The sequence below is a fragment of the Chiloscyllium punctatum genome, chromosome 31 (genome assembly GCF_047496795.1).
Source record: "Chiloscyllium punctatum isolate Juve2018m chromosome 31, sChiPun1.3, whole genome shotgun sequence".
NCBI classification, from domain to species: Eukaryota; Metazoa; Chordata; class Chondrichthyes; order Orectolobiformes; family Hemiscylliidae; genus Chiloscyllium; species Chiloscyllium punctatum.
Window position 1 is genome coordinate 64,564,873 of NC_092769.1, and position 25,074 is coordinate 64,589,946.

General features: G+C 44.1%; 2 protein-coding genes across 3 annotated transcripts; one reads left to right on the plus strand and one right to left on the minus strand.

Annotated features, from left to right (window-relative positions):
• On the plus strand, nucleotides 1-5,151 carry LOC140457220 (uncharacterized). Its single transcript, XM_072551336.1, has 2 exons — nucleotides 1-157; nucleotides 1,338-5,151. Exon 2 carries the CDS (start codon nucleotides 1,449-1,451, stop codon nucleotides 2,238-2,240), a length of 792 nt encoding a protein of 263 aa, XP_072407437.1. The 5' UTR covers nucleotides 1-157; nucleotides 1,338-1,448; the 3' UTR covers nucleotides 2,241-5,151.
• Nucleotides 5,152-6,054: 903 nt separating this feature from the next.
• Nucleotides 6,055-21,524, minus strand: LOC140457212 (uncharacterized). 2 transcript variants are annotated; one of them, XM_072551301.1, is made up of 4 exons: nucleotides 21,390-21,524; nucleotides 20,131-20,233; nucleotides 10,373-10,477; nucleotides 6,055-7,350 (listed from the first exon to the last, which is right to left on the minus strand). In XM_072551301.1, the coding sequence occupies exon 4, from the start codon at nucleotides 7,241-7,243 to the stop codon at nucleotides 6,206-6,208; it is 1,038 nt and encodes a 345-aa protein (XP_072407402.1). In that variant the 5' UTR covers nucleotides 7,244-7,350; nucleotides 10,373-10,477; nucleotides 20,131-20,233; nucleotides 21,390-21,524; the 3' UTR covers nucleotides 6,055-6,205. The 2 variants fall into 2 exon arrangements, with proteins under 2 accessions (XP_072407402.1, XP_072407404.1); XM_072551303.1 differs by lacking the exon at nucleotides 20,131-20,233.
• Between the last annotated feature and the right edge of the window lie 3,550 nt (nucleotides 21,525-25,074).

A 25,074-nucleotide genomic window follows, 5' to 3' on the forward strand; every position in this document is an offset into this window, starting at 1 on the left:
TTGGAGTTTCAGGAGGGGGAAGACGGTGTATGGGGACAAACAGCCGAGTGCACTAACGGAACCAGTGGGAGGAGACATAAATATCCGGAGGGCATCCAAACCAAAGTTAGAGTCTCCAGCTCCCGCGTTTGTAACAGACGGTTGGACCGTCAAACAGGTGTGAGCATTCTTCCTTTCTCAGTTGTATTAGGAGGGGACTTACACCCAGCAAACTCAGACAACAGCAATGATTGTCTGTTCTGAAGTTTTAACCTTGAACTGACAGCGATTCTCTTTGTCAACCAATTCAAACATCAGCATGACTGGAAATGGGGAAAGGCCAAATCAAGGAGGGATTGGTAAACACCAGCGAGAGTTTTAATTGAGGAGCTGTTTGACTTAAGATACTGTGCAGGCTAGGAAGGGCAGTGATGACTGGGGAGTGAACAAGACTATGGATATAGACAGAGGAGATTCACATCATCTCAAGTTTCAGATTGAAATGGCTGGTCTGGGAGACAAGAGTTGATCTGTATTCAGAGGGAGATCAGATATCAGAGCTGTGACCAGGCTGGTTCAGCCTCGGTTGGCAACAAGAGGGAAAGAGTCAGTGACTACGGATTGAAGACAATGGTTTCATTCTTTGAAATACAAAAATAGGATAAATTTCTGCTCCTCTACAATGGATGACACAGAAGTCAGGAAGGTGGGTGACTTGGAGGTGGCAGTGGTTTACATACATCTGCCAACCTGATCCTTTTGCGTGGTTGAATTGGAAAAGGTTTGGGAGATTCTGATTGATTTGGGAGAAAGTGAGGACTGCAGATGCTGGAGCTCAGAGTCGAAGAGTGTGGTGCTGGAAAAGCCGGTCAGGCAGCATCCGAGAAGCAGAGTTGAGCAGTTTCGGGCATAAGCCTTTCATCAGGAATCCTGATTGAGTTGTGACTATATATATATATATAAAACACTCTTTTTGCAAAGTGTCTCTATTGCACAGTCTTATTTTCTTTCTCCTCCTATTGAGACCAGACTCAATTAGTGAGGAAGGAGTTTGATATGCTTTCCTTTATTGGTCAGAGTATTGAGTACAGGAGTTAGGAGGTCATGTTGCGGCTGTCCATTAGTTAGGCCACTGTTGGAAAGACTCCTATGGTAGGACCAGGTGACTGGTTCCCTTCCCTGATGGTCATTTGTGAACCAGTTAGTTTTTTGTGACAATTCTACTAGCTTTTATGGCCATATTTTCCTTATGTTCATCACACAAGTTACTGAATTCATTGAGTCTAACAGTCTGCCTTTGTGTTTTTGCAGGTTCACTCACACATACGTTTATTTTCTGTTTTCAATCTATTTCACAGGGTTTTAGAAAAGGAGGATTTGCAGTAAGAAAACAGAAACTTAACCTCACATCCGGATCAAAAGGAGTCACCTGATTTACTGTAACTGGAATATTATCGTGGGTTTTTAACATGGAAACCAAAATCACAGTTGACAATGGGGAGAAACCATACACGTGTTGTTTGTCTGGACGAGGGTCCAGTCAGTCGTCTTACCTGTCAGATTATGAATGCAGCCATCTTAGGGAGAAACCATGGAAATGTGGGGACTGCGGGAAGGGATTCAGTTACCCAGTTCAGTTGGAAATTCATCAGCGCAGTCACACTGGGGAGAGACCATTCACCTGTACAGAGTGTGGGAAGGGATTCTCTACCTCGTCTCACCTGCTCACACACCAACGCATTCACACTGGGAATAGGCCGTTCACTTGCTGTGTGTGTGGGAAGGGATTCACTCAGTCATCCAACCTGTTAACACACCAGCGGCTTCACACTGGAGAGAGACCATTTTCCTGCTCTGTGTGCGGGAAGGGATTCACCATTTCAGCTCACTTACTGAGACACCAGCGAGTTCACACTGACGAGAGACCTTTTAAATGCCCAGACTGCGGCAACCACTATAAAAGTTCTGGGGAACTGATGTCCCATCAACGTGTTCACACTGATGAGAGACCATTCAGGTGCTCTCACTGTGGAGCTGGGTTCAAGCAATCATCTGACCTCACTGTGCATCAACGTACTCACACGGGAGAGAGACCATTCACCTGCTCCACGTGTGGGAAAAGATTCAATCAGACATGTACCCTTCTGAGACACCAGCGAGTTCACACTGGGGAGAGACCTTTTAATTGCACCGAGTGTGGGAAGAGATTTGGTCGTTCCTCTACCCTACTGAGACACCAGCTAGTTCACAAGAAATTATAGTGACTGGACTCTACCAACACAAACAGAACTATGTACATGAAGGTATGTTCTGGCTGACATTCACTTATTGTGGTCAATACTCTGATAAAAAGCAAGTAAAATCAGCTTGATATGAAACCGGCCTGGTTACTCTTTGTAATCTTTCTTCACATCCAATGAAGTGGAAATCATAGAAATTCTGTCACTAAGATTGGGACCCATTTAACACCTTCAACATTCACTCACTACAAATGCACAGGGTGTACCATCTGCCAAAATGCATTGCAGCAACTCACCAAAGATCCTCAGACAACACCTTACAAAACTGCAGCTTTTGCCACCCAGAGGGAGAACAGCAGCAGATGCAAGTTCCTGTCCAAGCCACACAACCAGACTTGGAAAGATATTGACCTTTCCATTGCTGAGTCAAAATCCTGGAACTCTCTCCTAGAACAGCACAAATGTTTTACCTATAACCCTCTGAACTACAGCAGTTGAAGCCAGTTCACTATCACCTTTTTCTGGGCAATTAAGGATTGGCAATGATGCTGGCCTAGTCAGCAATGCAATAGTCTGTGAATGAATGAGAAAAAAGGCAGCATTTTTTTCATATCTGAAACCAATTGCAGGATCTAGCTCCGGAAACTTGCCACCGAATTTCCTTTTTCCTAACACTGATATTCCCATAAATTCTTCCTGAATCAAACTAACAAATGTTGAAATGTTTGCTCCGTACACTGATTAAATAAATCGCAATTGTTTCTGAAGGTTACTACAGAATCTGCTTCTACCATTTGCTATGTTCCAAGTCATCATAACTTGGTCAGTAAAATAATCCTTCATCTTTACCCTGGAATTTTAAATCATTTTTTCAGAAGTTGTGTTCTGTGGTCACCAAACTCTCTGCCAATGGATACAACTTCTTCATGAAAGATGCCCACAAAAACTAGACCACTATTGAGTCACACCTCATCTCTGCTCTGAGGAGAATAGTGCTAGCTCCTCTGGTTTCACTGCCCCTCATTTCGGATACTATTTTGGCAACGCTTTCTCCTGCTCCCTCTCCAAGGCCTTGATATCTCTCGTGAAGTGTGACATTCAGAAGTAATTACAAGATTTTTCCTGAGGATGAACCAGTGATTTTTAAAGGTTCTGTACAACTTGTTTTTGACCTCCATTATTACAGCCAGGGAGAGTTTGTGTTTTTTTTCCCCAAAGATCAATTTGTCCTGTCACATTAAATAATGTGTACATCTCCACTCCCAGGTCACTTTGTTCTTGCACTCTAATACTCCAATTTAGTTTATTCTCCCTCATCTTACTCTTTCTTTAAAAATCCACAGTTGTGGATCACTTTGGGATGTCCTGAGGGTATGAAAGATGTTGAATGAACACAGGGACTTTTGTCTTTTACTGGGATTTTAACTTGTAGATTTTCTTTAAACCCGTGCTGAACTCATGATTATCAAAGTGAGCTACTTTACTGCAGAGACAACCTCAGCTGAGAGTCGGTGATTGAAGAGGAAAGATCCTAGACCCTGGTTCTTCACGGGTTCACTGCAGACCTGACAGGTAAATCAGCAACATTCTCAATCAGGATACCACAATAAACGCTACACGCTGTCCTCAAGGGAGCTCTGCAGCTGCTGTGGGATCACCAGTCCCGACTCAACTAACACCAAAAAACATGATCAGTCAGTCACTTACCTGATGGCTGTTTGTGGAATCATATCATACAGAAACTGGCTGCTGTGAAATTGAACAACTTGAATATACGTACCACGTGTTTCATATATTAAACAGCCCAAGGTGCTTCAGATGAGTTTCCTAAGGCAACATTTGATGCCGAGTTCCCTTAGGCAAGATTTGCGAAATAGCCAAGAGCTTGTTTGAAAAGGCAGATGTGAAGAAACATTTTTAATCAGGAGGGAGCTGTAAACGTTCAGGGAGGAAATGTCTGAGCGTCGCACAGAGGCACGGCCACCAATGGTGGAAGAATTAACATCAGAGATTCGAAGTAAATCAGGATGACGGGAGCACAGATAGTGGATGAGAGACTGAGATAACGGATAGTGAGGGACACGACCAGGTGTAGATATCACGGAGAGTGAGATTACACAGATAGATAAGGGCATGACCAGGATATCTCAGAGAATGAACTGACTATGAAAGACTGGTCAGAAATGTATTGGAATAATCCAGTCTGAAGGTAACGTGGACATGAATGAGATTTTCAGCAGCACATGAGCTGAGATGGGGCACAAATAAATGTTATGGAAAATGAAATACATGGTATTAGCAATAACCTAGACACTGATGCTCACTTTAGGTTCTGGCAGACTATTCAACTCCTGACCTCGTTAAGTCTTCATTCAAACACAGACAAAAGAACTTGAATCCCAGAGGTGAGTTTGGAATGACTGTTCTTGAGTTCAAGGCTGACTTTGACAGAATGTGACATCAAGGGGCTCAAGCAAAACTGGAGTCAATGGGAATCATTGCGAAAACCCTTGGTTGGACCCAGCACAAAGAAAGATGATTGTGATTATTAAAAGTTAGTCATCTAAGCTCCAGGACACCTCCGTTGGAACTCCTCAGGGTAGTGTCCTCAGCCCAACAACCTTCATCAATGACCTTCTCTCCATCACAATGTCAGAAGTGGGATGCTAACTCATGTGGTATTGTTCTATGTTAGACTATAAGGTTAAATAGGAATTTCTATCTTCACAGTACAATTAAAACAGCAGACTACTTGAGATGAATCTTCTACACCATAAAGGCTGAGAACAGCCAGAGGTTTCCAGAACTAGATTAATTGAGGATATCTGGTCGTGTGGATGAGTTGGACCGAAGGGTTTGTTTCCATACAGTACAGCTCCGGGAGTCTAAAGATCTTGGACCCATAAAGGATTAACCACTTGAGACACGTGTATGTGGGTGTGTCGGGGGGGGGGGGGGGCGCTACCACACTGCCGCAAAGCCTGTCATCTGCAATGCACAACTCAGGTGTGCAGTAGAATACTCCCCAGTTTCCTGAATGACTCCAGCTCCAACAACATGCAGGAAGCTTGACACTACCAAGGACAAACTATGTACATGAATATTTATTTTCTCCACTGATGATGCCCTCCGTAGCAGCATGGCGTACCATCTACAAGATGTAGTGAAGAAATTTGCCAAGGTTCCAAACACAAGACCATTACCACAAGTGCAGCAGATACATAAGAACGCCATCACCTGCAAGTTATGCTCCAAGCCACTCACCATCCAGACTTGGAAATGGAGTGCCAATTCTTCACTGTTGCTGGGTGAAAATCTTGAATTCCCTCCCTAAAAGCATCACTGGAGGAGCTACAACAAATGGACTCCAGCAGGTCAAGAAGGCAGCTTACCACCACCAAGAGTGGGCGGCACGGTGGCACAGTGGTTAGCACTGCTGCCTCGCAGCGCCGGAGACCCGGGTTCAATTCCCGCCTCAGGCGACTAACTGTGTGGAGTTTGCACGTTCTCCCCGTGTCTGCGTGGGTTTCCTCCGGGTGCTCCGGTTTCCTCCCACAGTCCAAAGATGTGCAGGTCAGGTGAATTGGCCATGCTAAATTGCCCGTAGTGTTAGGTAAGGGGTAGATGTAGATGTAGATGCAGATGTAGGGGTATGGGTGGGTTACGCTTCGGCGGGGCGGTGTGGACTTGTTGGGCCGAAGGGCCTGTTTCCACACTGTAAGTAATCTAATCTAATCTAATCTAATCTAATCTAATCTAAAAAAAGAGCAACCAGGAATGCAGGTCTAGTCAGTAACGCCCACCTCCCATGAATGAGTAAACAAGGCTTAAAACATTGCAATTAACACAAAACTGGTTTATTTGACTACAATCCAGAACATTAACACTCGTAATAGGGCTAGAACTTATTCCCATCAGCAGAAACAGATGCCAATGAACATGGTTCACGCTCCAATAAGATTAATAGTAAAATCTAATCACTGTAGTTACTTGTGAACTCGCTGGTGTCTCAGCAGGTGAGATGACCGTGTAAATCGCTTCTCACACTGAGGGCAGCTGAATGGTCTCTCTCCACTGTGAACCTGCTGGTGTATGAGCAAGGTAGATGACTGAGTGAAGCCCTTCCCACACTCGGAGCAGGTGTATGGCCTCTCCCCACTGTGAAACCGCTGGTGGATCAACAGATGGGAGGATTGAGTGAATCCCTTTCCACACTCGGAGCAGGTGTATGGCCTCTCTCCACTGTGAAACCGCTGGTGTGTCAGCAGGCTGGATGACTGAGTGAATCCCTTCCCACAATCAGAGCAGGTGAATGGCCTCTCCCCGGTGTGAACGCGCTGGTGTTTTGTCAGATCAGAAGACCAAGTGAATCGTTTCCCACACTTGGAGCAGGTGAATGGTCTCTCCCCAGTGTGAACCCTTTGGTGTCTCAGCAAGCTGGATAACTGAGTGAATCTTTTGCCACACTTGGAGCACGTGAATGGTCTCTCTCCAGTGTGAGTGCACTGGTGTATAGTGAGGTTAGACGGTCGCTTGAACCCATTTCCGCAGTGAGAGCACCTGAATGGCCTCTCATCGGTGTGAACATGTTGATGGCGCATCAGTTCCCCAGAGCTTTTAAAGCTCTTTCCACAGTCGGAACATTTAAAAGGTCTTTCATCTGTGTGAAGTCGCTGATGGCGCCGGAGTTCCCAGGAATTCTTGTAGCACTTTGTGCAGTCTGGACATTTAAAAGGCTTCTCGCCAGTGTGAACTTGTTGGTGTCTCAGCAGAGTGGATGAATCGGTGAATCCTTTCCCACACTCCGAGCAGGTGAATGGCCTCTCCCCGGTGTGCCGGCGGAGATGGGTTTTCAGCTCAGACGGGTAACTAAATCCCTCCCCACAGTCCCCACACTTCCATGGCTTCACCCCATCGTGACTGCGCTTGTGTCTCGACAGACCGGATGACCGGCTGAAACCTCGTCCACACAAAGAACATGTGAATGGTTTCTCCCCGCTGTGAATGGGGCTTTTCCCCTCCATGTTCAAAACCAATGATAGTCAGGTTACGATAAACTGGGAGACTCCGTCCAAACCTGTTTTGATATTTGGGTTCAGGTTCCTGACTGTAGATCCTCTCCTTTTAAACCCTATGAAATTAGTTGAAAATAGAGAGAGAGAAAAAAAAACGGGATTGAGAGGGAACTCACAAAATCTGTGAAATTGAGCAGAATTAATCTGGGAACTTCTGGGGCCAGCACTAGTGAAAACTGACCATGAAAGCTATTGGATTGCATTAAAAACCCAACTGGCTCACTCATGTCCTTCAGTAAAGGGAACTTGCCGCCCAGCCTGGAGCCACACAATATTCTATGTGAGAACAGAGAGAGTGAGAGCAAGGCGGGAGAGGAAAGAGAGGAATTTTATCTATCTGCAGATTGACCAGAACTCTGACAAACTTCCAAACCCTCAACTTCCACCACCTAGAAGGACCAGGTGGGCAAGGGTATACAAACACAATCACCACTAAGTTCCCTCAAACTCACACACTGTCCTGACTTTCCTAACGTTAAGCACTGGCTCAGCAGTAATTTCCTCCATTTTAATCTTGGGAAGACTACAGCTATCCTGCTACAAACACCACTCCCTCTCTTGCAACTCCATCCCTATTCCTGTCCATTGTGTACAGTCTAGTCCAGTACTGGACAATGTCATATTTCACCCGAGGATCAGCTTCTAACCATCTGCTGTTTAGGTCAGGGTGGTGCTGGAAAAGCACAGCAGGTCAGGCAGCATCCGAGGAGCAGGAAAATCATCAGGAATTCCTGATGAAGGGCTTTTGCCCAAAACGGCGATTTTCCTGCACCTCGGATGCTGCCTGACCTACTGTGCTTTTCCCCAGCGCCACTCTCATCTAAACGCTGGTTTCCAGCATCTGCAGTCCTCACGTTTGCCTTGTTGATTCTAACCATCTGCTCCAGTCTCACCACCTCCAAGATATTTGTGCTCTTCTAATTCCAGCCCCCTTGACATTCCTGCTTTTATTTGTTCCACCTTGAATGGCTGAGTCTTCAGTTACCAAGACCATAATTTCTGGAATTTACTTCCTAATCCTCTCCCTTTTTCTCTTCTTCATTTTCCTCCTTTGACATCCTCTTTAACATCTACCTCTCTCACCAGGTTTTTGGTCACCTGTTCCAATTTCCATTATGTTGCGGTTGTACAGGACACTGGTGAGGCCTCTTCTGGAATACCGTGTGTAGGTCTGGTCACCCAGTTACAGGAAGGATATTATTTAGTTGGAGAGGGTTCAAAAGAGATTTACCAGGATGTTGTCAGGTATGGAAGGTTTTAACTGGAGCATAGGAGGTTGAGAGCAACCTGGTAGAAGTTTATATAAAAAAAAGAGGTACAGATAGAGTTGATGGTAGTTGTCATTTCCCTAAAATGGGAAATTTCACTAGGGGACACACTTTTAAGGTGAGAGGACAGAAACTTAAAAAAAGACAAAATAGGCAATCTTTTTACACAGCGGGTGGTCCGAGTGTGGAATGAACTTCCTGAGGAAGTGGTGGATACAATTACAGTGTTTAAAAGGCATTTGGCTAAGTACATGAATAGGAAAGGTTTGGACGGAAAATGGGCTAGGAGCAGGCAGGTGGGACTAGTTTAGTCTGGGATAATGTTTGGCATGGACTGGTTGGACCGAAGGGTCTGTTTCCGTGCTATCTGACTCTATCTCCTCTGGTGACTCAGTGTCAATGTTACTTTCTATTAGTCTGCTGAAATAGCTTCTATTACACGAAAGGTGCTAATCAAATGCAAAGTGTTGTTGTTGATTTGGGCATAAACTGCTATTCATTCCTCATTACTGGGGGGAAATTCTGGAATTCCTGCTGTAACAGTTCTGAGAGAGCACCTGAAACTGTTATGAAATTGCCTCATTCTTAATTTTGTTTTGAGGATTTGTGTTTGAAGCACTGTGGACAGTGGACATTAGAAAATGGCGTATTTCACAATTTGTTTTTTTGAAGAAAAACGTGTGAGAAACAGCACATTTTCTTTGACGACATTTCTTAAGCTATCTGCTTCGGACGTTTACTGCAAATCACATGCGTCTGAGTTCTTGGATGTTGGGAGTTAGCTTTTTTTTTCACTGTTGGTGAACAGCCTGGTTATAGAGATACTCTCAGTTCGTTCTTGCCTTTCTGAGAGAGCCATTTTTTGAGGATTCAGCATTATAACTGAGACACTGAACCAACTGTCCTCTGAAAAGGCACCAAAAGTAACTATTTTTCCTGTTTCCTGCATCTGCAAAGGCCTGTGTTTAGTGACACCCATCTATATGTGTCAAGATACTGACTAAAAACCATCTTGAACATTTCTTACTTTATCCTTTTTACCATCATGAACTTGCAATTAGTTTCTCTGTTCTAATTACCTTGTGTATGCGTGTTGGGTTTTTTTTTGAAGGATAAATACTTATTCTGTAATGTTTCATACTGTGTGTTAATCAAATTTGTTAATCACTGCGAGATAAATCTCGTTTTTGAAAATAAATCAATTGTTTTATTGATTCTGAAGAAGGGTCACTGCATCCAAAACACTGACACTGCCTTCTCTCTACAGATGCTGCTAGATCTACTGAATTTGCAAGCATTCTCTGGTTTTGTTTCAGATTTCCAGTGTCCACAGTTCTTTGTTTTTTTAAAAAATGTCAATAGTTTTACTGTTTAGCAAATAAATATGGTTGATGAATTTGTATTTTAAATTGAACGTAGGCAAAGTATAAAACAGGCCATATCAGGAACTGGGCAAAGCTTTGAAATTGATGTGATTGGTGAGGTGGTGGCTCGAGAGAGAGAGAGAGAGAGACACACACACACACAGGCACACTCTCCAACCCTGGGTATTCCACACCAGATGCTGCAGTAGTTCAAGAAGGTGAAACACCATCTTCTCTATGGGCAACTGGGGAGTCACTATGTCTACTGGAATTCTTTGCCAAACAACAGGGAAATGAAAGAAGCTGATTCACTCCTGTGGAGAGGCAGGATAGGTGCAATGGGCTGAATAGTCTCTTTCTGTATTGTAATCATTAAATGATTCTATGATTCAATGAAAGGGGATTCGCACTTGGGACCAGGAACAAATTCTGCAACCAACACCCACCTTCACACAAACCAGCACTTCATTGCCCTGTCTATATTTCCAGTCTCGGTTCATTGAACAACGCCTGCAACCAAATCATAGCGAAATACTGCAGCTCCTAGAAATCTGCAATTAAAAAAAAACAGAAAATGCTGCTGTTCAGACAGTATCAACGGAAGAAGAAATAGATTTAAAAATTGGGCATCAGCAGAATCAGTTAGGGTAATGAAAATGTTGAAGAACTTGATGGTTTTTACAAACTCAGAAACGAATCAGAAATGGACTATTATGCAGCACAAACAATCCCTGACTTTAAAACATACTGTCAGAAAATAGAGTTGGCAAGAAGGCAGTAGAGGAACCTTGATTATCCGAATGACACGGGTAGGGAGTATTTTGTTCGGATGATCGAATACCGGATAACACAGTTTAGCCAAGCATCAGGACCTTGTGATCTTGTTCAGATAACACAAAATGTGGATAATTGACATTCGGATAATCGAGGTTCCTCTGTATATGGTTGAAAATAACAGTGAAGTACTCAACTACAATAAGCCCAACACTTGCAACAGAGGACATACGACAATGATGGAGAGGCACAGATGTCAAAAAGAGCAATGGCTTGACGTGAATGGAGATTCCCCGGAAATGAGTCACACCAACCCTGCAGCCATGAAATCTCTCAGATATAACACAGTGCAAACCTGAAACCTCTGCATTGTCGATGAATCGTGAAAATTTGAAACAATTGCACCAATTTCTGTTTTAAAATGCCTTATTCGAGCTTACAGGCCGGAGAGACAATGTTGCAAAGTTACCATCTGTGGGATTATGACTGAACACCTCGAATCAGATTCCCCAATAAATGCAGTTGGAATGATATCAGAAGCACTGAAGTCAGGGGAAGATCTGACTGTTCAGGAACTATTCCATGTACAGTGAGGATGTCACCACACAACTGTCAGCACATGATGACATCATACACATAAACACAATAAAAAAGGGTGTGTGCAAACCAGTGATCACCATCCAACATGAAGGATGACGAATTTGAGAAGGTGGGTGGGATGATAAGTTAGTTTACGGATGAGACAAAGATTGGCCAGGTGGTTTACAGTGAGGAGGAAGGTGGAAGGTATTGGGCTACAGGAAGATATACTTACAGATTTATTAGATGAGCAAATCATTAGCAGATGGAATTTAACCCTGATTATTTTGAGGTGATGTACTTTGTAAGAGGGGACGTGTCAGAGGGACTACTCAATGAAGAGCAAGACATTAGAAAGCTTGGAGAAACAGAGGAATGTGGGACTGCTTGTCCACAGATCCGTGAAGGTGGCAGGACAGATTACTAGGGTAGTAAAGGGGGAAAACAGGGCTCTCGCCTTTATCAATGGTGGCACAGATTATAAAAGCAGGAAGGTTATGTTGGAGTTTTACAGAATGGTGATTTGGCCACATAGAGTCATGGAGCTGGAAGGATGAAAATAGACCCTTCAGTCTAACTCAGCCATGCCAACCAGATATCCTAAATTAATTACGTCCCATTTGCCAATACTGGGCCACATCCCTCTAAACCCTTCCTATTCATAAACCTAGCCAGATGCTGTTTAAATGCTGTAATTCTACCAGCTGCCATCACTTCCTCTGGCAGCTTGTTCCATATATGCACCAACCTCTGCCATGTAGGTCCCTTTTAAATGTTTCCCTCTCACCTTAAACCTTTGCTCTCTAGTTTTGTACTCCTCTACTCTGGGGAAAATACCTTGGCTATTCACCCTATCCATGCCCCTCATGATTTTATAAACTAGGGAAAATAGTGCCACCCTTAGCCTCTCCCTTTAGCTCAACCCTCCAACCCTGGCAACATCCTTGTATGTTTTTTCTGAACCCTTTCAAGTTTCACAACATCTTTCCCATAGCAGGGAGACCAGAATTAAACACAGTACTCCAAAAGCAGCCTAACCAATGTCCTGGACATCCGCAACATGATCTCCCAACTCCTATACTCAATGCACTGACCAATAAAGGCAAGTATACCCAGCCCCTTCTTCACTGTCCTGGCTCTGGGGCACAGTGGGAAAGAGTAAAGCAAAACAGGACGTTAGTGATAGGAAACTCAATAGGGGGACAGACAGGAGATTCTGAGGCTACAAATGGGAATGCAGGATGGTGTGTTGCCTCTCGGGTGCCAGGATCCAGGATGTTTTGGAGTGGCTGCAGAACATTCTCAAAAGAGAGGGTGGGCAGCCAGAAGTCACTGTGCACGTTGGCACCGATAACATAGGTGGAAATAGGGATGAGATCCTGCACAGTGATTATAGAGAGCAAGAAAAAAAGTTAAAAACCTGGGCTTCGTCAGTGGTAATCTCTGGATTACTTACCGTGCCACATGCTAGTGAGGGTAAGAACAAGAGGATATGGCAGATTCATGCGTGGCTAAGGAATTGGTGCAGGGGGCAGGGATACAGATTTTCAGATCATTGGGATGTTTACTGAGGCAGAGGGGATCTGTTCAAGAGGGACAGATTACATCTGAACTGGAGGGGGACCAATATCTTGGCGGCCATGTTTGCTAGTGCTACAAGGGAGGGTTTAAACTAGATTGGCGGTGGGGGGGGTAATAATTCTCAACAGCAGGGAGGCACGTGTGAGGCTGGAAGGAAATACAGTCATCAGAAATAGTAAAGTGAAGAGACAGGTCTGGCTGGAACACAACCGGGAGCAAGGAATGCCAGTTGGATTAAATTGCATCTATTACAGTACAGGAAGGCTGACAGGTAAGGCCGATGAACTCAGGGCGTGGGATAGGTACCTGGCACCAGGCTATTATAGCCATTATGGAAACATGGCTAAGGGAGGGACAGGACTGGCTGCTTTATGTGCCAGGGTACAGGTACTTTAGGCAGGTCAGAGGGGGTGGAATGGGGGGAGGGTGGAATTCCATTTTTGATTAAGGTGAGTATGACAGCAGTAGTCAGAGATGAAATAATTGAAGAGTCATCCAGTGAGGCTTTGTGGGTGGAGCTCAGAAATAAGAAAGGGCTGGTGATGTTACTGGGGTTGTACTATAGGCTCCCACATCGTCAATGGGAATTAAAGAAAGAAATATGCAGGGAGACTGGGGAGACTTGCAGGAGAAATAGGGTTGTCAAAGTAGGGGTTTTTAATATTCCTAACATAGACTGGGACTGCCATAGCATTAAGGGCTTAGATGGGGTGGAATTTGTTAAGCGCGTTCTGGAAAGTTTCCTCAAGCAGTATACAGAGGGTCTTACTCGCGAAGGGGCAAAACTCGACTTACTCTTGGGAAACAGGGCAGGACAGGTGACTGAGGTGGCAGTGGGGGAACACTTTAGGACCTGTAACCCTAGTTCAAATAATTTTGAAATAGTTATGAACAGGGACAAAACTGGTCCACAGGTTCAAGTTTTAAATTGGGACAAGGCGAATTTTGATGGAATGAGAAAGGAGCTTGAAGGGGGTTGATTGGAGTAGTTTGTTTACAGGCAAAGGGATCGCTGGCAAGTGGGAGGCCTTTAAAAGTGGGAGAGCTGGGGTCCAAGGTCTATATGTTCCTGTGAGGTTGAAGGGCAAGATGACAGGAATAGGGAATCCTGGATGGCAAGAGGTATTGAGGCTCTGACCAGAAAAAGAAGTGTGGTTTAGGTACAGGCAGGTGGGATCAAGGGAATCCCTGGAGTTACACAGGGGATACAGGAGTTTACGAGGGCAGTAGACGTAGTGTATATAGATTTCAGTAAGGCCTTTGATAATTTTCCACAAGGTACCCTGCTTTGGAAGGTTAGATCACATGGAGTCCAGGGGGAGCTGGCAAATTGGGATACACAATTGGCTTGATGGTAGGAAGCAGAGGGTAATGGTGTAAGGATGCTACTGGAGTGCCTCAGGGGTCGATGCTGGGCCCAATGCTGTTTGTTATCTGTATCAATCATTTGGATGAGAATGTACGAGGCATCATCAGTAAGTTTGAAAATGACACTAAAATAGACAGTATTGTGGACAGTGAGGAAAGTTCTCAGAAATTGTAGCAGGACCTTGATCAGCCAGGGAAGTGGGCCAAGAAATGGCAAATGAAGTTTAATACGGACAAGTGTGAGGTCTTGCATTTGGAAAGTCAAATCAAGGCAGGAATTTCAAGGTGAATGGTAGGCCTTAAGGAGTGTACTGGAGCAGAGAGACCTTGGAGTTCGAGTACACAGTTCTTTGAAAGTGGATTACAGATAGACAGGGCAACGAAGAAAGCTTTTGGTACAATGGCCTTCATCAATCAGGGCAGTGAGTATCGCAGTTGGAAAGTTATGTTGCAGTTATACAGGACTTTGATGATGCCGCACTTGCAGTATTGTGTTCGGTTTTGGGCACCTTGCTTTAGGAAGGACGTTATTTAACTGAAAAGAATGCAGAAGAAATTTACGAGGGTGTTGCCAGGACTCATCAGTCCGAGTTACAGGGAGAGGTTGGGCAAGCTCGGACATTTTTCTTTAGAGCATAGGAGACTGAGGGGCTATCTTATAGAAGTGTATAAGGTCATAACAGACATGGATAGGGTGAATGCACTCAGACTTTTTCCCAGAGTTAGGGAATGGAGGACTGGAGGGTATCAGTTTAAGGTTAGAGGATAAAGAATAAAAGGGAACCTGAGGAGCAACCTTTTTACACTGAGGGTTGTATGCATACGGAATGAGCAGCAAGCAGTAGTTGTTGAGGTGGGTACATTAACAACATTTAAAAGGCATTTGGACAAATACATAGATAGGAAAGACTTAGAAGAATATCGGCCAACTGCAGGGAAATGGGTTGAGCGTGGATGGACATTTCGATCGGCATGGACCAGTTTGGGCCAAAGGGCCTGTTTTCGTACTGTAGAACTCAATGACTCTATCTGGGACTCCACTTTCAGGAACCATGAAACTGCACTCCAAAGTCTCTTTGTTCAGCAACACTCCTCAGGACCTTGTCATTAAGTATACAAGTCCTTCCTTACCTGCCTTTCCAAAATGCAGCAAGTCACATTTATCTAAAGTAAACTCCATCTGGCACACTTGGCCCTTCTGATCAAGATCCCAACGCACTTCTTCGCTGTCCACTGCACCACCAGTTTTGGTGTCAGCTGCAAACTTTTTAAGCATAACTCCTACTTTTACATCCAAATCATTTATATAGATGACAAAAAGCAGTGGATCCAGTACTGATCTTTGTGGCACACGACTAGTCACAGGCTTCCAGTTTGAAAAGTGACCCTCTATCACCACCCTATGTCTCTTATCTCTGAGCCAGTTCTGTAACCAAATAGCTAGTTCTCCCTGCATTCCATGTGATTTGACCTTGTTAACCATGAAACACATTACAGAAGCCTATGTAGATCATGCCCACCGCTCTACCTTCATCAATCCATTTCATCACTTCTTCAAAAGCTCAATCAAGTTTGTGAGACGTGATTCCCCACACACAAAGCCATGTTGACTGTCCCTAATCAGTCCTTGCCTTTCCAAATACATGTAAATCTTGTCCCTGAGGATCCGCTCTAACAACTTCGAGTCACAGAAATGCACAATGCAGAAAAAGACCCTTCGGTCCAAATCATCAGATATCCTAAATTAATCTACTCCTGTTTGACACCATTTGGCCCATTTCCCTCTAAACCATTCTTATTCATATACCCATCCAGATGTCTTTTCAATGTCATAATTGTACTAGCCTCCACCACTTCCTCATCAGCTCATTCACCACTTTGTGTGAAAAAGTTGCCCCTTCAGTCCCTTTTAAATCTTTCCCCTCACCTTAAACCTATGCTCTCTAGTTTTGGACTCTGCACCTGGGGCAAAGAGTTTGTTGATTCACCCTATCCATGTCCCCTCATGATTTTATAAACCTCTATAAGGTCACCCCTCAGCCTTTGACACTCCAGGGAAAACAGCCCCAGCCTGTTCAGCCTCTTCCTTTCGCTCAAACCCTCCAAACCTGGCAACATCCTTGTAGATCTTTTTCGAACCCTTTCAAGTTTCACAACATCCTTTCTTTAGCAGGGAGACCAGAACTGTATCCGGTATTCCAAAAGTGGCCTAACCTGCACACTACTGATTTCAGCCTCACCAGTTTATCTAAAACCCGAGAAAACTCTAAATCAGAAATGAAAACAGATATTGCTGGAAAAGCTCAGCAGGTCTGGCAGCATCTGTGGTGAGTAATCAACGTTAATGTTTCATATTGTTCTGACAAGGGGTCACTTGATCTGAAACGTTAACTCGGATTTCTTTTCACAGATGCTGCCAGATCTGCCAAGCTTTTCCAGCAATTTAATTTTGTGACCTATCTATAGTTCCCTGGCTTTTCCTTACCACCTTTCTTAAATAGTAGCACCGTGTTAACCAACCTCCAAAATGTCCGACACCTCACCTGTGGCTATCAATGATACAAATATTTCAGCAAGGGGCCCAGCAACCACAAGTTCTCGAGGATACCTGATCAAGTTCTGGGAATTTATCCCCCTTTATGTGTTTTAAGATGTTCAGCACCTCCACCTCTGTAATATGGACTTTTTCCAACATGTCATTATTTATTTCCCCAAATTCTCTAGCTTCCATATCCTTCGCCACAGTAAACACTGATGCAAAATAATTAGCGACAGTGACCATGGCTTTGTGCAGGGCAGGTTAGGTCTTACTAACTTGACTGAATTTTTTGAGGAGGTGACAAAGGTGATCGATGAGGGTACAGCAGTAGATTATGTTACATGCATTTTAGTAAGGCTTTCAACAAGGTTCCTAATGATAGACTCATCCATAAATTTAAGATGCAAGGGATCCACGGTGACTTGGCTGTTTGTGATTGAGAATTGGTTTGCCCATAAAAGACAGAAGATAGTGGTGGAAGTGTGTTTTTCTGACTGGAGGTCTGTGACTGGTGGTGTTCCACAGGGATCCGTACAGGGGCCTCTGCTGTTTGTGATATATATAAATGACTTCGATGTGTGGATTAGGAAGTTTGCAGACAATACAAAGATCAGTGGAGTTGTGGACAGTGTAGAAACTTGTTAAAGGATTCAGTGGGATATAGATCAGTTGCAGATATGGGCGGAGAAATGGCAGTTGGAATCGAATCCAGTTAAGTCTTACGTACTGTAGGTTGGGAGATCAAATGTTAAGGAAATATACAGTTAATGGCAGGACACTGAATAGCATTAATGTACAGAAGGATCTTGGGGTTCAAATCCATAGCTCTCTAAAAATGGCCATGCAAGTACAGAAGGGAAAGAAGGCGTACATAGCATTCTTGCCTTTACTTGAGTACAAGAGTCAGGAGGTCACGTGCAGCTTTATAGGACTTTGGTTCGGCCACACTTAGAGTACTGTGTTCAATTCTGGTTGCCGCAGTACAGGAAGGATGTGGAGGTTTTGGAGAGGGCGCAGAGGAGGTTTACCAGGATGCTGCCTGGATTAGAGAGTATGAGCTATAACGAGAGGCTAGAGAATCTCAGGTTGTTTTCTTTTGAGTGGCAGAGGTTGAGGGGAGACAATAGAAGTTTATAAAATTATGAGATGCATAGATATGGTTGATGGTCAGAATCCTTTGCCGAGTTGAAATGTATCATATACATTGAAATGTGTAATGGGGGCATGCATTGAAAGTAAGAGGGGGAAAGTTCAAAGGAGATGTGAAGGGCAGCTTTTTTTACACAGAGATTGGTAGGAGCCTGGAATGGTGGTGGAGGAGGCAGATACAATAGGGGCCTTTAAGGGACTTGTAGATAAGCTCATGAATATGCAAGGAATGGAGGGTTTTGGACCAATGGCAGGCAGAACAGATCAGTTTCATTTGGCATCATGTTCGGCACAAAATCGTGGGCCAGTCTCTGTGCTGTACAGTTCTGTGTCCTAAAATACTCACTTAGTATCTCCCCCCACTTCCTCACATTGGTGGGCTTGCTGATCTTTAAGATGCCCTGTTCTCTGCCTTGTTTCTCTGTTTTCCTTAATGTATTTGTAGAATTCCTTTGGATTCTCCTTAACCGTGTTGGCCAAAGCTATTTCATGTCCCTTTTTGCCCTCCTGACCTCCCTATTAAATATACTCCTACTGCACTCCTACTGCCTTTATACTCTTCTTGGGATTCATTCAACCTCTGCTGTCTAGACCTGACATATGCTTCCTTCTTTCTCTTAACCAAACCCTCACTTTCTCTAGTCATCCATCATTCCCTATACCCACCAACCTTGCCCTTCACCTGAACTGCAACATATTGTTTCTGGACTCTCGATATCTCATCTTTGAAGGCTTCTCACTATTCAGCCCTTCATGTGCAAATATCCACCTCCTACCAATTTTTAAAAGCTCTTGCTTAAAACTGTTAAAATTGGCATTCCTCCAATTTAGAACATTAACTTTTAGATCCAGTCTATCCTTTTCCATTACTATTTTAAAATGAATAGAATTACGATTACAGGCCCAAAGCGCTCCCTCATTGACACCACAGTCACCTGCCATGCCTTATTTCCCAAGAGTAGATTGAGTTTTGCTCCCTGTCTAGTAAGTTCATCCACATATTGAATCAGAAAATTTTCTTGTAAGCACTGAACAAATTCCTCTCCATCCTTGCCTTTATCACTATAGCAGTCCCAGTCTAGTTTGGAAAGTTAAAATCCCACTCTATTGTTCTTACAGATACCTGAGGTTTTCTTACAAATTTGCTTCGGAGTTGCTTGATGAATATTTGAGGGAGGGAGTCTATAGTATAATCCCAATAAGGTGATCGTCCCTTTCTTATTTCTGGAGTACTGTGTGCGAAATAACTCTACCGAGGCTTGTTCCCTGTCACCAAGTCACCTGTATTGACACACGAACAGTCCTTGACTGTAGTCCTGCCTCAAGCAGAGTCAGGCACCGGAGTGACAATATCTCTGACACGCAAACTTTTTGTGTCAGTTAGGGCTCCTTGATTGAACCAGAGTACCAGCGCCGATCAGGGAACGTATTCTGTAATGACCAGGTGGCTGACCTCATTACAATCACTGCAGTGTGCAGTTCTGGTCACCACACTATAAGAAGGATGTGATTGCATTGAAGGATATTCACCAGAATGTTGCCAGGGATGGAATATTTCACCCATGAAGAGAGGCTGGATAAGCTCAGGTTTGGAGCAGGGGAGGGGAACCTGATGGAGATGAATAAGAGGATGAGGAGTATGAACAGGACGAATAGAAAACATCTATTCCCTTCATTGAAGGGGCAACAACAATGGGCATACTTTTAAAGTGAAAGGCAGCAGGATTAGAAGGGATTTGAGGAAAATCTTTTTCACCCAAAGAGCGGTGGGGGTCTGGAATGCGCTTGAGGTGGGAAACCTCACAATCTTTAAATAGTACTTGTATGAACTCTTGAAGCACCCTGACATGCACAGCTCTGGGCCCAATGCAGGTAAGTGGGACTAATGCAGGTAGTTGTATGCTTCTGACAGTGCAGATCTGATGGACTGAAGGGCCTCTTCTCTACTGTATGATTCTATGAGGTGAGGGTCCTGGAGAGGGTGCAGAGGAGATTTATTGGAATGGGTTGGGGGCTGAGGAATTTTGGTTGCAAATTTAAATTGGAGAAACTGTGGTTATTCTATTTGCAGCAAGGGACTGTGGCAAAGTTCAAATAGGTTTAGATAAGGAGATAAAGAAAAGTTGATCCTATTAGCTGATTGTAAGAAGAGAGTGGAATATGTGGAAGAAGTGGTATGCAGCGTGTGACCATAAGCTAATATTCAATGCTTACACTGAAAATCTGATAACACCCAGTTCCTAATGAAGTGACTAACTCAGATCTTGATTTGACGTTTAATTTTCAGCTTCCTTTCTGAAAATCCTCTTCCAGTATCCTGCAAAAGAGATTTACAAAAACCATCACTCCCAGGCCAGGACAGAAATTCAGAAGGGTCAAATATTTCTTTAGGTTTGAGTTTGTTATATATAAATCCTCCCATTCTGACACCCCCAGAGGAAGACCGTTGAACCTCTAACCCTGTCACTCTAGGAGAAAAATTGACAAGATTCTCTTCTCCTGTATCCTCATCCAGATGGCCATACATGTATTCTGTTCCGCATTTCCTCTTTTTATCATCAGCTGTTCTGGGTCATGATTTTTTTTGCTGTGGATCTTCATATTACTGATCACAGCTCAGATCATTCAGGCAGAACACTGGCTAGCATTATTGCCTCACAGTGCCTGGGAGCTGGGGTTGATTCCATTGTTGGGGGAGAAAGTGAGGACTGCAGATGCTGGAGATCAGAGCTGAAAACATGTTGCTGGAAAAGCGCAGCAGGTCAGGCAGCATCCAAGGAGCAGGAGAATCGACGTTTCGGGCATAAGCCCTTCTTCAGAAGAAGGGCTCATGCCCGAAACGTCGATTCTCCTGCTCCTTGAATGCTGCCTGACCTGCTGCGGTGATTCCACTGTTGGGCAACTATCTGTGTGGAGCTTGCACATTCTCTCTGCATATGCATGGGTTTCCTCTGAGTGCTCCAATTTCCTCCCAGAGTCCAAAATCGTGCACTGGTCATGCCAAATTGCTCATAGCGTCCAGCGTTGTGCAGACTGGTGGGCGGGGGGGTGGCGGCGCCATCGTAAATGCAGGGTAGGGGTTGGGATGGTCTTTGGAGGGTCGGTGTGGATGCCATGGGCCGAATGGCCTGCTTCCAAGGTGTAGGCATTCAATGACACAGGGAAACTAGAGATCATGATTTGCCTCTCTTTGCTTCTCTACCGACGCTCTGCTTCATCAGCAATACACTGCAACTCAAGGATGTATGGCAGCTTCGTGGACAAATTGTGGCCATTCTGAAACTGGTCCTTGGAATGTCAAAGTCATTGACACAATTGCCCCCCAAAAAGATGGCGGCCGCGCATCCTTCCCGGCATACATTGCTCCCAACAAAAATGGCGGCCGTTAGCTCGGGCCTAACGCTGGAAGCCGCGGCCTCACTCTGTGTAAACAAGTGGACCAGAAAACCTATTTCGAAGAGGCTGGGACTTACGCAACGTGTTTAATAAACCTCCCCATCCATCAACCGGGTCCATCGCTCCCTCGGCACCGCCTTTTTTCTCATCGTTGACGGAGCCGACATAAACGCTTTCACCCATCGCCCGCAATCACTCCGCGCATGCTCCATACACGCCAACACAGTGCGCATGCGCGTCTGCTGTTGGGTCCCAAACCAAGAGCTGGGAATGCTGGGTAACAGAGAACATGAGCAAGAGGGCTATGCATGGGGAGAAAAGCAAGCCAACGTTTCTAGTCTAGGTGACTCTTCATCAGAGCTGAGGAGAAGTGTGGAGGAAAAAAAAAGATGTTGATAATGGCAGAACAACGATGTGTCCAACTGCTAGATTGGAAAGAGCAGACAGCCCCACTAGAGTGGGGAATGGGTGAGGGGACATGGTGTCAGAGAATATAACCAGTAAAGCTAAAAGAAAGTGCATGAGTGGGTTCATAATGAAGGTGTTGAACTCAATGTTGAGCCCAGAAGTTTGTAAAGTGCCTAGTTTGAAGATGAAATGTTGCTCCTCTAGTGGTGCCATGATTTGTTGGAGCATTGTAGTATGCCGAGGACAGATTATTTAGGCATGCAAGCAGGACGCTGCGTCAAAACGACTATTTACTGGAAGGTTGGGGGTCATGCTTGGTGCATGGGCCGAAGATATTCAGCAAAGTGGTCACCCAGTCTGTTTGATTTCTCCAATGTAGAGTAGGCCACATTGGCTGCAGAACATACAATACACAAGTTTGGAGGAGGTACAGATGAAATGTTGCTTCACCTGGAAAGACTGTTTAGGTCCTTGAATGGGGAGCAAGGAGGAGGTAAAGGTGCAGGTGTGGTTACATGGGAAGGTACTGTGGGAAGGGTGGGGCACGGAAGTTAATGTTGGTGATTGAAGAATGAACCCGTTCCTTTGCTTACTTTTAGTTTTTCTTGTTACTTTCTCTGTCACCATATCTCCACCTCCAGTAAGACTGTCAGTTCTTTCCATTCTGGCAGGTGGACATACCATTGTTCTGCCCTTCTCACATTCTGATCACTTAAGCTGAACTAACAACATCCTTTTCCCCCAGCACTCCAACCCTGCCCTCCCCACTATTGCGTAAGTGCTGCTTCCTCCACACTTCCCTTCAGCTCTGATGAAGAATTATCTAGACTCAAAACATTAGCTTGCTTTCTCTCCATGAATGCTGCCTGACCCGCTGCGATCTCCAGGTCAATTTGTTTCCAATATAGATTGAAGCATCTGCAGTAATTTGCTCCTACCTGTGCTGGGTAACAGACCTGGCACTGAAGACTTGATGTCTTGTAACGTGATTTATTTTTGTTGTATTTCAGTACAGGCAGAGGCAGAGAAAGCTAAATGAAAAAACTAGGCATCAAATTTGACTAGAAGCTGTCAGCAGGGCGACAATCCATCAAGTGAGCCACACCTCCTCTATTGAAAATCCTTATTATGATATATATATAAACGGTGCAACATCCTGGGGATTACAACTGACCAGGAATTGTTTGCATCAGCAATATAGATAATGTGGCTACAAAAGTAGGTCAGAAGCTCAGATATTTCGGGGCAAATAAATCACCTCCTGTCTCCTAATACCCATCCATCATCATCAACTATGTGATCAAATATTCTCTGCTCATCTTGAACAATGCAGCTCCAACAGCATTCAAGACGACACCATCTAGAACAAAATATGGATGGATTGCCAATCCCTCGATTCCCTCCAACACCAATGCACAGTAGCAGCACATTTTAGCATGTACAAAATGTACTGTAATAACTCACTGAGGCTCTTAAAACACACCTAAACCCACAACCACCACCACCTAGACAGAGTTCCATAGATTCAAGATAGTGTCACTACCTGCAAGTACCCGTCCAAGCCATACACCATTCTGACTGAGAACGATATCACTCACCCTTCACTGACACTGAGTCAACATTTTGGTATTCTCTTTCTCACAGCACTAACCCTAATTACCCAATCCACCCTCCTAGTGCTGTACATCTAGATCATTCAGATTAATTCAGCTAAATTTTACAATTTGCCTTTGTGTTTTTATGAAATCTTTCTCACTTTTTTTTCTGTTTTAAATCAATTTTACAAACCAAGTAATTGGGACGATTTTCATTGTGAAAGTCAAGCCATCAGGATTTGATGAAGTGTTTAATTCATTGTAATCTGAATAGCGTAGCATTTCAAAACTGTAAGAAAACAGCCAGTTCACAAGTCTCATCACACTGAGGAGACACCCGGCCATGTGGGGACTGAGAAGGGATCAAGTTACTCATCAAAGCTGGAAATGCACTGATGTGCACACACTGTGAATAAGCCATTCAGCTGTTGAGTGTAGGAAGTGATTCATTCAATTATCCATCCTGCTGACCCACCAGCGACGTCTACCTGGGGACAAATCATTCAACTGTTTAATGTAGAGGAGGGAATTTCCTCATTGATCCCACCTGCAGACACACAAATTGATAATGTTCACTTTGAGCGTGGGGAGGAATTCATTGTCAGATAAACTGCTTGAAACATACTGGTTAAAATATCTCTTTTAAGTGCCCAGACTGTGGGAAATACTGTGCAGGTTCTGAGGACCTGATGTCTCATCAGTGTGTTTCTCGTTGTGGTACTAAGTTCAGGTGACAATTGCTACTCACCGCAGGCTGGCAAGCTCACAATAGGGAGAAATAGTTCACTTTGCTCATGTATGGACACAGATTCATCTAGCCATCCATTCGCCTGAAACACCACCGAAATCATACCAGGGAGAGATCACTGATCTGCCTAGAATGCGGCAAATGCTTTAAAGGTTCCAGGGAACTGATGTCCCATCAACATATTCAGATTTGTTCAGGGGCTGCCATGAGGGACTATGTCAGCAATAAATGGTCCATATACAAACCATTCCATCTGACAGAGACTCGTGAGCAGTTAGGAAATGATAAGAAACAGTGAGGAATGATCAACGGATATTTTTTACATGATGGAAGGTTTGAGTTGGAGTTCCCCTGTGGTTGGCGTCGAGACCCTTTCCTGACCTGTTGTTAATCTGAAATTTTGTCCAACGCACAATTTCATACTTTGCAGACAGTAGGAAACTTGGGAGAATAGTAAGCTCCGAGGATGGTGAACAACCTGAAAATAATACTGACAAATTGGAGGAGTTGAAGTTCAGAAAGAACATGGACGGTACAAAATCAAGGGTAAGTACTCTACAGGGAGCATTAGCAGAGGGTCCTAGATGTAAGTGTGCATCAATCATTAAAGATGGCAGCACAGATAAGGAGAGCCATTAATGAAGCTGATGGTATCCTAGATCTTGTTATTCGCAGTATAGATTAGAAGAGGTTATGTACAGCTTATGTAAGGCACAATTGAGACCTCAGTTGGAGTATTATGTACAGGTCTGGGTGCCCCACTTCAGGAAGAATAAGAACTCATCGTAAAAAGTGCAGAAGAGCTTTACAGGAATGGTTCCAAGGATGAGGAATTTGTTATAAAGACAGTGTGAAGAAATTGGGAGTGTTTTCATTACAGAAGGTTAAGAGATTTGATTGAAGTTTTCAAAATCAAGAGGGTCTGGATGGAAACGGTTTCTGCTTAGACATGGATTGAGAACTGAAGGGCATAGCTTGAAAGTGAAATGCAAAAGCAGCAAATGCAAAGGT

Coding starts and splice junctions, on each gene's coding strand:
- LOC140457220 (XM_072551336.1), top strand. CDS start 1,449: ATGGAAACCAAAATCACAGTTGACAATGGGGAGAAACCATACACGTGT.
- LOC140457212 (XM_072551303.1), bottom strand. CDS start 7,243: ATGGAGGGGAAAAGCCCCATTCACAGCGGGGAGAAACCATTCACATGT.